The 13,554-nt window shown below is 37.5% G+C and overlaps 1 protein-coding gene across 1 annotated transcript in view; it reads right to left on the bottom strand.

Moving 5' to 3' along the window:
• Positions 1-1,293: 1,293 nt before the first annotated feature.
• Positions 1,294-13,554, bottom strand: part of cntln (centlein, centrosomal protein) — a 119,200-nt gene continuing 106,939 nt past the window's right edge. Inside the window, 3 exon segments of the mRNA XM_051115796.1 lie at positions 1,294-3,083; positions 10,980-11,054; positions 11,375-11,545. Of these exon segments, the coding sequence (XP_050971753.1) occupies positions 2,973-3,083; positions 10,980-11,054; positions 11,375-11,545 (357 nt within the window). The 3' untranslated portion in view covers positions 1,294-2,972.

Here is a 13,554-nt window from a genome sequence, read left to right as displayed (position 1 = left end):
TGACACAAAAGTTTGGATTCCAGACGTGGGGTTGAATGTTTCTTTATGTTTTCATTTTCAGTGGGTGGCTGAGGAAGGCCATGTTAATTAAACCTCAGGGAGCTCTGTGCATTTGAATGTCACAGAAATAGAGGCTGCGGCAGGCGGATGGAGCGGGTACGCAAACATGTTGACTATGCAGTATGCATTAAGGCAAGAGACATCAAGTTCGTGCTAATTTGCGTGCAGCTATTCCTGCGCACGCCAGTCCTCTCTGTAGTTTTCCCAGCTGCAAGTTATTAATGTTTGTCATTAGACACATTATGCTTGAGGACAGTGACTAGAAACCAGCACATTTATATGGGACAAATATTTACAATAGCATGCTCTCGAGTATTCAAAGAAGAAAGGATCCAAACTACATTAACGAATGGTAATTAACCACAAGGGCCCCCTGATCCAGGGTGGCAGATAAATTGGTCCCTGAGATGCTTAGGACAGTCTTGAGCTAATCCTTCATTACAAAAAGATAAATGCAAACGACATCATTAGCATAAAACTGATTAGATAAAAAGTAGAATTCTTATGGTTCATTTTTGAACGGATGACTTTACAAGGTTTCTAATTGTATGCAAAGGGGAAAAGAGTGAATAACAATGGAGAAAGTCAAATTATATATAATTTAAAATATAAGGATGGTTTCTTACTACACAAATTCTGCCAGATTTTTTTGCCTACAAGTCAACCAGATTTTTAGAAGGAATGTGTTTTAAGATTTAAGATATATATAGGCCATTCCAACAAATGGGTACCATTTCTGTTCCTGGACATTATATGTACAAATATGCATAAAAAATAACTATAAAATACATTTTGACAAGTGTCCTGTACAATAATCTAAATGCATTTGTACATGTCCCCAGTGTCTAACGCTACACTTTAACATGAAATATAATGTTTAAAATCCTTCAGAAATCATTTTGCATTTTTTTGTACCTCCATATCCCTTCTGTGCTTTAAATATATTTACGTCAAAATAAATCTATAATATTCTAGATAAAATACACATTTTAGTCATGTCCCCAGGTACCTTCCTGCATTGTTGTTTTATATTACATTCCTGCAAGTATGACAGAAAATGTACTTGCAATTTCTGTCCTGTGGCAATTATGTATTAGACCCATACATTGAATGGTGTTTGAGTGTGACCTGCACTCTAAGAAAACAATATCCACAGAAAAACAAATAATGCCTTTTCAGTTAAGTTTATTATTGTTAATATCAATTTTAATTTAATATTTATTATTTTTCAGTATTTACACTTCATCTCACAACCCTTCCTCTACCTCAAAACATAACCCTAACAAAAACCTCCGCAGACTACTAGATTTAAAAAGAAACATGATTTGGCATTTTTAGGCAGCGTTCAACACTCTTCACTATATCAGCATTAACATCTCACGTGTGTAGTCAAACCTATACACGAATATAATGGATACTCTTTCTTGTTACCCAGTTTCATTCCTGTTACTAAATAGTTTTTCCTTAAAAACAAATGTAAACCACTATTTTTTTAATTAAGTTTGGTCCATCATTTATACCATTGTTTAATAAATTGTATCACAGAAAATTGATAAGCTTGAGGTTTGAGTCACCTTGTGTGATTTGTGTGATTTTTATGACAAACTGTTATTTTTATATGATAAATATTATTTTTTTGACCATGAAACCAACCATTTAAAATAAACACCTGCCTGAGGGAAAAATGAAGAAATTTGTTGACATATTTTTATACATGCTTTTCAAAAGCTATAAGAGTTTTGGTAACAGGACAGAGAAAAACACACCCATCTTCCACTTTAAAATTGTGTAAAAAATTAAATAAAATTACCTCAGATGGACCAATACAGAATTTGAATAGTTAAATATGTGTATTACTAGATTCAGTCTTAAAAAAAAGACTGAAATATATATATATATATATATTCAATTTAATAAAACATGGATTGCACATCATCTCTGCTACTGAAATGTATGTATAAGTGTATTGGCACTACCACTAAGCCACCATGTACACCACTTGTATATACAGTGTATATATTTTACACCTTATCTGCATCGACTTATATGGAACCAGACAATGCAGAAATGTGAACTGGATAATAATTATTAAAATATAGAAGCATAGTCTGGTCTCAACCATGGTGATGAACATATTTGCATACAAGCAAATGGATGCAACCATTCACAATTTTAGTTAATTTAGTTTATAGAAAGCTCTTCATTAAGTGCATTCTCATAAAATGTCCTTAGTTACTACTGAGAAATTAAAATAGTTCAGTCACAAGACACACCTTGCATATATTATACACTATCTACATCGAGTTTATATTATTAAAATTGTGCAAGATTATTCATAATTGAAGACAATGGTGCATACAAAAACAAATGAGCTAAAAACAAATAATACTACCATAAAATATCCAACTGAGCAATCATTATGCAACTTCAGCCTTGATTTTAACTGAAGTTTGCTGTGGCCACATATACATAGTGGTGTGAATTTACACAGACATGTTAATGTGTCTAAAATATTCTTAATATCAGGTCAAAAAAATCGATTTCACAGTAATTTACATTCAAGTAAAACACTAGGTGAAATAAAGAAATAGTAATCTCTCAGTTACAGAAAAGTGGTTTCTACGATCTATAAAATTCAACAAACCAAAATATGGTGCTTTTCAAGTACTGTATCTTTTTATCTCCCAACAAATCAATGTTTGTTTTAAAAGGCATATCATAAAAAGCACTTTACGTTGCATCATTTATCCAAGAGTTTGTTGTGTGAGGCACAGGGCTACAAGAGGGTAAGAGCAGAAAACGGGTGGAGTACCGTGTAGACAAGGGGCCTCCACTGCCATGCAGGACACACTCCATCTTACAGAAGTATTACAGTCTCTTGCTCCCTTTCTGTCTTTTTTTTTTTCCTCCGGTCAGGCGTTTTTGCTGACTGCAGCTGTAAGTGCAGCCAGTTCCTCTGTCAGCACTTTGCCCTCCTTCATCTTCACCAGCATGGCGTCCATCAGCAGGCCTGCAGAGGGGATCTAGGGAGAGAGAGAGAGGGGGAAAGAAAAGAAAACCTGTCAAAAAGAAGAGAGCGGCTTTTTTCCTTTGCCTTTTTTGACACCAGACAGCTTCTCCGGGGTGTCTTTGGCTTTGATAACGACTCTAACCTGTGATGAAACTCAAGACTTCACTCTGATTAATTATGACAAGGAACAAATTCAAGGAACAGGTCACGAAGGCTTTTCTTCAATCTCCAGAAGAGGTTATTTTGTGAGAAACCAGCCGAACACAACAGTAAATGGGATTGTTTTGAGGTTTGATTTGCTGCCACGCCACTCACGGCCTGCCACCGCTCCTAGCAATGCAAGGAACGAGGAAGGGATGCTAAACTCGCAGCGCGCGTGTCTGCTCTGCGCTAAAGCCGAGCGCGGAGGCTGCAGTAACCTATACTCTGACTTCGCTTTCTTCTTCCCCCCCAAAACCTTCTCAAGGACTCTGCGGTAATTAGCATTGGGGATCAAAGGCCTGCATCATCCATAAATATTGAATTAAACTTTTCTAAAAGACACACAGTAACATGCATTTTTTATATTCTTCATTGAGCGACTTCGCACAGAAAAATAAATGGTCTTAACCCCAGCCGAATCCAGCAGAAGCCTGTGTGTCAGGCTGAAAAGAGAGACGTGTAAACGCAAGAGCAAGAGAGATGCATCGCAAATGAAGAGGAAAGAAAGTCGGAGGGAGAGAAGTGTGCGTCTCATTAGGGAGAGAGGGAGCAGTGTTTTCCCCTGGGGCAGGTAGACTGGAGTAGAAGCCGGTCTCCGTGCTGACTTCATCAAAAGCCCGCTTGAGCGGTGCTAAACTTCAACTACAGAAGAAATGGCTGCAGGGGTTATGGCAAAGGAATGTAATATTATTTAATTACTCTTAAAAATCTGCCATTTTATTGCACAACACAGAAATGCTACGGCATCTGATGCCACGCTAGCCTGGGAGGCCTAAGTCACATCTTGGCTGTGCTCGCTCAAACAGGCCCACGGGGACGGCAGACTCCGTCATTATCATGTAACAGCTGCTTTAGCAGGTAATCTCCTCCCTTTGGACAGCCCCGGTGAGCTGTTCACTATTCAGCAAAGCTCTCTTTTGGGCTGCGTTTTCATTAACACGCCCAGGAGTTGATTCGGAATCGACTGGCCTGGCCTGAGGAGAAGTGGGGGCAAGAAAAAAAAAAACCCTGCAACAATATGAAGGTGTTTTATAGTCCAATTAAGTGACGCTGGCTTCATAGAGTGTGAAGGCGCCTGGGGCGAAGCTACAGGCCCAGTCACAATACACTCTGAGCTTCATCCCACTAAGACACACACCCACGGATACTCTCTCTAAATGGATTGATCAGGCTCCCTTTTGTTATCGGCCTTAAGAGTAGCTTTTGTGAGGCCGGTTTATGCGGAAACCAGGAGTAGATTTGCGTAAAATCAGCTAGATGTTTTGGGAGATCTACGCAAAGCGGCGTTGCGGTTTGAGTCGAATATCTATAAAGCGCCATTGCTTCCCGTGTTTCCCTCTCAGGTGCCAAAGAAATACTAAAATCTGTCAGCACACAGCTCTTCGGATGCCACTTCCGCACACCTTGACGAATTCACCCACATCTAGGCCACCGTGAAGTGTGGCTGATTAAGAAAAACTAAACAAAACATGGCGTTCTATGATCACAGAAGAATATAAAGCTTTCTGATCTTTGATCTTCACAAAATTAATTTGAAATCAAAATTATTGAACGTGGGAATAACAAAAAAATAAAAACAACAACCAAAACACCCAAGACCTACTAAAGTCTGCATTTGATTAGAAGATAATGAATGTGTCACATGTGGGAAAACAAGAGATCAGGTAAGAAAATCAAGCGTAGCACCAATCTATTCTTCTGTGCCAGTAATTACCCACCCTGCAATGCCTCTCTTCCCATTCTCCCTTTCAAACCACTGGAGACCAATATGAAAGGGAATTGGACACTTGGGGCTACAGATACTTGTAATTAAAACTCCTTTTTTAAATGTTGTTTCTTACATCGGCAGGTCTATACAACCTGAGCCGGTAGATCTGACCTAAATACACTGTAGAATAAATATGGAGCACTCCCCAAGTCTTTGTTCCCTTTCTCTCTCATTAGGAACTGATGGAGGGGAGGGAGCAGAATGAGGATCAAACAATAGCATCACGCTCAGAGCAGAGTGGTCTGTTGACGATGCTGTCATGTTAGGTTCACTGGTGCTTGACATCGCTAGTGCTGATGAATGCATATGGAGTGACGGTCATTACATGGAAGGAGAATGATGCCGTAGCGGTCAATGATGAACAAGAGGTTCCACAATCTCCAGTTTAAAAGCTATTAGACATGTACTCTTTGTATTCATGTTGGTTTCAGATAGGTTTAAAAATTCCATTTTAAAGAAAATGAATGAAAAAGTAACAGCATTTTCAGATATCAATGTATACATCTAAACAGTATTTTTCTTGATTTATTTATTTACAAATATCATGAATTATTAATTTATGCATATCAGTTTTTTGGGAAACTGACCCACAATATTTTGCAACCTGTTTTCTCTTTTCTACTCAGTAAGGTAGTTTGTAATATTGTAACATTTCATTCTGTCAATTAGGCTTTTTACTTCATTATGATATAAGGACAGCTGAATCACCCCAGCATATATAAAAAACGTATGGCCCTTTGTGTTATAATTGTTTATTAATTCTAGCAAACTATTAAAATCATTTTCAGTAATTGCCGAAAGAAAGGACGAAAGAAAAAAAAATAGATGAAAAACTTATGAAAATAAATTTAAAGCTATACAGAAATATAGAATAAACCTAATACATTCACACAAATCACTTGACAAAATTAATTAAAAAAAACACTAATGTTTAAAACTAAGGTGTAGTCAAGTCATCACATGTTTCTTGTGTTTTCTAAATTATACTGCTGAAAAAATTTAAGGATTAGGTTTCAATGATGGGGGCTTACAGATCTATGTAGGGGAAATAAGCTGTTGAGTTAAGTATTGGCTCCAATATTAAAAGAAAAAAAAGGAAGCTGACACATTGATTACTGTGGGCTGCAGCTCTGCCAATTGCAGTCACTGCTTTAATTGCTGCAGCAATTAAATTAAGTTTACATAGTGCCACTTTCCTTTAGCGTGTAGGTGGTTTATATTTTGCTCTCTAAAAACAAATCACCACATATACATATATATGTCCAAAAATGTGGAAATGCTCTCCTCAGCTTAAGCCTAACAGAACAGAAAAATTACAGCTAAAATTAAAGCATTACAATCCATATTCTGCTGGTCATGAAATAATATGAGGATGGAGGGGGGGCACGACTTCTGAAATGACTCTGTGCTGTCAGGTCGAGATGAATGTGGTTGATAAATGACTAGAGGCAGGGTGGCTCAGTTCATTAGCTCTAACAGTCATTTCCATCTCTTCATAAAGGCCGTGGTGTTATAATTTACCTCTAGTCAATAATTAGGAATCCACAAATAAACGCAAGCAATTAAATGTCTACTGCTACTGGGCGAAAGGGGGTCCCTGGGCTAGATGAGGGTTTGCGGGTGGACACTCAGCATAGGATGGGTTATTCACGGCCTGACACGTTAAGCCGCAGGGAGCACTGTGGACTAAATGCTTATAGGTTGGTGATGTTATTCCCAGGTTGTGACCCTCAAGTGAGGAAGTGTTGTTGTCTCATTAAGAGAGAAGGGAATGAGTTTAGAGGTGCTTGGAGCACGTCGTGGCAAGAAAAGGGGAAATAAAAAGCGAGATATCCAAAGAGAGAGAGAGAGAAATATGTTCATTAATGTTATCTGAGGCTAGCAAAGCGGAAACGCGCTGTGGCAAAGGCAACAGATCAGAAGCAACAGCCCGTAAGCTTTTGTGTGATTTCCTTTCCTGCACGACTCAGACAGGCAGATAAAATGACATGAGAGTGAAAGGCACCTCTTCAAAACGCACTCACCGAGTCCCAACATTATTCTGACATGCATGAGCTTGTTACGTTGACATGTGGCACTGGAGTGATGGCTGCGGTATTGACAGGGCCACAGCAGTAATAGGAAGTCGTCACAGTAGTTCCGCCATTAGTGGCTGACAGTGACAGCTCACGCTATACACAGAGACTGACAGGCGAGAGAAAAGACCTCGCTTAGGTAGCACACACACATATTACCAATCCTGATTTTCCACAAAAAGACCGTAGTACTGACATGTAATGGCCATGGAACTTCGCATACACCAGTGGCTTTGGAGAATCGTATGAAGATCAAACAACCCAAGCTCATTGGAAAAACATGCCTCTACCTACATTTTTACTCCAATTTACCAAAATTTACCTATACACTACAAAACGAACACTAGAGGGCATTAAAAGATCAGCAATTTTTATTCCTTTTCGCACAAGTTATGATAACGGGGTTTAGATGATCGATTAATAAAGACCCCACCCCCCATGTATTGAGCCAATTTTTCCACCAGTGCACAAATTAAATAGCCAAAATGTGCTTTTTGCAGTTTTGTCTTTCCAAAGGAAAAAAATCAACTACAAAACAATTTATTTACTTAACACTGAAGAATTTTTAAACATTCTAGTAGACATTACATCCTACCAACAAAGCACAATTTAACTTAAAATTACTAAGTTAGTAAAATAATATTCTTTGGTTATTTTTAAGACCCCCTTCTTGAATCAGGCATGTGTTTTAATGTACAAATAATTAAGCTTTGCTGAGCAGAAGACTTCTTTTTAAAACATTAGAAAATATTACAGATCCCAATTTGAACAAATTGTGTGAATGTTATAATAAATGTTTCAATAGAGCTGTTGTAATTATTGTTATCATTATTTTGTCTTGGTGCGTGTATTAGAAAACATAACGTCTGTTGTTTATTTACTAATAGATTAAGGCCATTTTGTGATTTCAGTCATCATACAGTAACCAGCAACAACCACCTCTTCTTCTTATCGAAGACATGCAATGCAGTACAAAACAGTCTCTCGCTGTCGGAGCTTGTAATGATTTTCTTTCTCGGACAGTTTTAAATGCTTCCACATTGCCGACATGTTTGCTGCGTAAGTGCGTGCCTTTATTTTAATTGTGTCACGTCATTGTTCGATATAATTTCTTCGGTCTTTTCGCTTAAGAGTTTTTTTTTTTGGGGGGGTTATTTTAGGCCGAATAATTTCGGTTGCTGAACATTTGGTGCATTCCTACAATAAATAAACAAAAAAATTGACATTCGCATCACACAGCCAACTCCATATATATAGCTCTTCTGACTACGTAAACTTGCTCGATAGCTCACCTGGTACAGTATTACACTTGCGATGTGGAGCGCTCGGGTAGGAGTATGAAACGTGTCCAAATAAAATGGCTCAAAGACCTGTAGAAGCAAGCTAAAATGGTTGTTTCAGCAAATGTGTTAACATTGTCGGTTGGGTTTAGAACAGGGGTATTGTATGTTATTTTCAAACGTGATAAAGACAATTCATAAAGAAACATTTTATTTCTGAATTGATGCGTACAAGAATCAACGTAACAAAATGCTGCCAGATTTATACTGTTCTTTAAAAAAAAAAAAAAAACTGAGAATTTTAGCGCCCCTTACTACACATTTCACTTTGAAAGTGTCGCAAAATGTGCAACACACAACGTAATATCAATTTGCAGCCATGTCGCCAGAGGCGTGTTTTTCCAATGAGCCTGGGTTGAGATCAAAACATGCAAGTACAACATAAACAAATCGCAACATTGACCTAGTGGTCTGTTTCTTCCTTCCCCCCAAAAAAGAGAACATAAAAAAGCTCACCTGCCAATAAACTCGCTTGATCACTAGTCAGAGGAAGAGCCACCCTCCCTGTGGAGCGCGTTAGGAGACGGAGGGTGGAAAAAAACAGGATGAGCGTGTTGAAAGAAAAGAAACTAACGCGCAGGTCACCGTGTCGGTGTCAGCGCACCTCTCTGGGGACTCAGGCTGGTCTCAGCCTTGTCATACAGCGAGCAGTTGTGTCGGCCGAGTCGAGAAAACGTCGATAGCAACTTGCCTGTGAAGAGTCTCCTGCGGGCCGCTGCTCTGTTTGTGTGTATGTGTATGTATGCGAGTGTGTCAATAGCAGCCTGCTGGTGGAGAGTCTCTAGTGGAGCTTGGCTCAATCTCCCTGCATCGACAGACCTGCCAGATCAATACTTGGCCCACCACTAACAAGCTGCTTCGGGGTCTCACAGCCCAGCAGAGGAAGCAGGAGAAAGAGAGAGAGAAAAAGGAGGAGAGAGAGACTGAGCTGCCTGATGGCAGTCTTCAGAGTCCTCTAAAGTGTCCAGCGGCGAGAGGCAGAGATGTGCAGACCGGGTATAGACAGGTCACAGAGGTCAAAGGTCAAAGCCACTAGCGATGTAGTGACACGTCAGAGCCTGTGAATCATACTAGATGCACGTTTCAGGCTGACAGCCAAGCATACACACACACACACACGGAGGAGAAATCATAAATACTTTAATGATCTTCTAGATATTATTGCAAAGAGATTTAATTTTATTCATAACAAATAAACACTGCATGTAAAAATAGGCTAAAGTTTGGAATTTGGAGTAACTTGTGAGCTAATTCAGTCAATCTTAATATGAATAACATGAATATTCGGCGTGAACAAGATTTTCAATTTTGAAACAATGGTTTCTTACTGAGCCTTTCACACCGGGAGCTAAGTTTTTTTTTCTCTTTGTAGAGTGTGTTGATTTTTTCCCTTTTTTTTCCACTAGCGATGAAGCATACCGACCAGATTTGAGCTCTGGGTCATGTCTTTGGAGTTGCTGCAGATACACATATCAGAACATTTGGTGGTGCTCATGCACTAAAAACTGGACAATGGAGCAGCAGCCTTCACACTCCACACATGTTGAGCCTAAGCCTGAAAATTATTCTAAATTAAATGTTTACAGTTCGCTTTACACTACACGCATAACCTACAATTAGCCAATGGTTTGAATAAAATATCACTCAAACGTTCAGACTCCCCATCAGTATTCTTTTGTCTGTATTCTGCACATATTTACACTTACCCACAATAAGTTACTCCAACATTCTTTCACCACAATTTTATATGTGCATTTTGTTCACTTTGCATCAATGACCTTTTCAATAATTAAAAACTAAGACTGTCAAAAGATTAAAATAATTTTAAATGATTAATGATTTGTATTGCATGCACTTCCTTTATAAGAAAACAAATGTGTGAACTGGGTTTAACAATTTATTTGCTCTATACATTCTTGTATATTACAACATATATACAACATTTTTTTCACTCACCAATTGGTTTTTAGAATTGAATATTCTATATTTTGAGGATTTATAAAAATATGACAAATTATGCAAATCTTTAATAATTATATGATACCTTTAATAATACAAATTTAGACATCATTTTTGGACCAGTGTTTTTGCTGCTGACCTTTCATGATTAAATTCCACATGAGAAATGACTTTACTTGCTATCTGTTACGTTTGTTTTTGAATTATTGTTGAAATTATAGTCCTGAGCTTCTCATGCTTCTGTTCTTCTGATAGTCAAATGGCAGAGCAGTTGAAAGATGCATACACATCGCACCGTCTATTGTACCGTGATTTTGCTTTCTGTTCAGCCTGACAAAAAGAGACCAGTGAATAGACCATTCATCTCCGATTTGTTTCGCTTTTTCACGGTGTGAAAGGGCCTTAAAAGATTAATATGTTCATTTTAAAATCTGCAGGATATATTTAAAAAAAAAAGGTAAATTGCACTAAAAGCACCACATTAACAAAATTATGAATACTGAAAAAAATGTGATTACGGAATAAAAAAAAATAAAAAAAAGTATGAATTGCTGATTAAATCAAACCTGCTGCTGAAGGATGTGTTGTACATGTTCAGCCCAATCTGTGTCTGGCCCACGACCCAAAAACGCCTCCTCACACTGCAAATCACAAAACATGGCCGGAAATGCCGTTAAAAGCCACAAAGAAAATACTTAAACTTCTTTTGTGTGGGTGTGTAAGAGTGCCATGGTGTCACTGGATGACCCTAAAAGCGGTTCAGCTTAAACATGCGGAAATTACATAAAAAAATAAAATAAAAATAAAGTACCCACCCATGTGTACAATTTTGGCAGGTCTAATCAGAATATTCACATGTACAAATTATGCCAAACAAATGCTTGAGTCTTATTTATTTTTCCATTTCTAATTCCCATGTTATTCTGAAACTATTCCTAGTTTTGTTTCCCACAATACTGACCTCATCTGTGTCCAGCATGTCCACCAGGTCTGTTTCTGTCATATTGAGGATAGACGCTGCTTTTACTAGTGAGCATTTAGACATTCTGTTTCCTTCTTTTTCACTTTTTTTCTTCCTCCTCAAACGGGCTTTAGCGTCCTGCACATCCTGTGCCAAGTGATTAGCCAGTGCCTTATTAATAAATAGAAGAAAAAAAAAAAGCATAAACACATTTTCTGCTATAGTACAATCTCGAACGTGGAATAATCAAGAGCTCAATGTTAGGAATGATTTCATAGAATCATGCCAGAATGAGGAGCTGAATGCTCCTTGACTTTTGATGCAAGATGCGCTAAAATTTCGAAGGCTCTCGTGTTGATTTGGAGAGGAATTTCACAGACATGCCAAGCTGTTAAAAAACACACACGCTTTGATTTATTTGATTTTTGTATGCCACATATTATATGAGACACTCTCAGAAGAGTGTATATAACGGGGAGACGAGAGGCTCTTAAAATGGCGGTGGGGAACGCTGGATCTTATTCTTTGTTGCGCCCGTTGAGGGGCGAGCTAAATGGGAGTTGTTGCTAAATACTGAGAGACAATTAAATGTTAAAGCTGCCACTGTACATGAGAAAGTCAATAAAGTGAGCTCCCCTTTGTTTCATTTTCAGCTTATTGATCGTAGCAATAATCTCTTGTATCATTCCCCATAAGCCTTGTGAAAACCTGACCTTGGAATGGACAGTCTGCGTGTGTGTGATTCCTGCATGGTCCCGGTTAACCCACAGAAGTATAAGTGCGAGCAATCACACGCGGTTGATCAGAGCGCAGTTCTTTGGGGCATGCTCCATTTCCCACATCTCCCCATCACCGTTATTTGTTTCATAAAGCCTTCATCATAAATACTTCAAATGGATCTTCATTATATTTCAGGGGATGCTGCTGGATTACATAAAGGCTAGTCTTGCGTCCTCATATTCACACACTGCAAATATGCAGCAATGCTATTAAAAACTAAAGCAATTTAACTAGCAAATGTCTGGTGTGAACTCCAAAAACAATCATTTATGTTCATTCGGGTTGGGGGGATTAGGTGTACTTCAAAGCAGAGGTGACTTAAACTGCAATGGAGCGTAAATATGCAGTTTGCTGCCAAGAAAAAAAAAAAAGAGATATTTTAGGAGATTCAATGACCTTATACAGTCAGAGCATGAGAGTGTTCATTTTCATTCTTTACCCAGATATTTTAAGAAAGCTTCTTCACAGCATATTTTTTTTTTTAGAAAAAAATTGTTAAAATATATACATTTTTTATTCAATATCTTTTATTGCAACTAAAAATGTACAATGCACAAAATGTGTAATACAAAAGAAAAATAAGATCTTTTTTTATAATAATAATAATAATAATAATAATAATAATAATAATAATAAAATCTACAAAAAAAAAAAAATCTGAAAAATGACAATAGTATAGACAACAGAAACATGGGAACATATACATGGGTCTTCTTTTCCACTTACAATTTTAGTTTGGGGAGGGGAGTGAGATGTGCCCTTTTTTAAACAGAAATTCACTGTGTTCGATACTAACGTATGTTTTTAGGTAATATGTTATTTTCTCAAAATTCTAAAACAGCATTACATGCCACAGGGGAACTGGTGGGGGTTTGCTTAATTTCCAGTCAAGCAGTATTCTTCTCTGCTAAAATAAGAGTCCTGACATTTTTTGGACATGACAACACCTTCTTCCGGCATTCCAAAAGCAGGTAGGAATTTCCTACTATATGACTTAAAACTATTAAAAATAGCTGTCCGTAAATCAGATAGTCTGGTAAAATATGTTTTTTTTTTCTATATTCCCTTACAAGAATTTCATCTTTTTTTTTGGCTTTTTTTAATGCTTTCAGGATATTAAAATATTAAATATTAAAATGAATTTTAATTCAGAAATTTTTGTTTATTGTGGAAAAGGTCTATTCAACAGATTAGGAAAAAAAGAACATCATGTCATTAAGTTATACAGTTAATAATTAAATATAAATTGTGTATAACTAGTTTTTTCCTGAAATCCTGTGAGCGGGGGTAAACACAAAATACGGTCGGTCTGAAAACTGTTATACAAATGCCATGTCAATGCATCCTATGTAGCAATAAGTGCGAATGAAAATTGAAAGTGTTATGCAAATAATCGTTGT

The sequence above is a fragment of the Labeo rohita genome, chromosome 1, assembly GCF_022985175.1.
Source record: "Labeo rohita strain BAU-BD-2019 chromosome 1, IGBB_LRoh.1.0, whole genome shotgun sequence".
NCBI lineage: Eukaryota > Metazoa > Chordata > Actinopteri > Cypriniformes > Cyprinidae > Labeo > Labeo rohita.
This window is presented reverse-complemented; position numbering and strand designations above follow the sequence as displayed.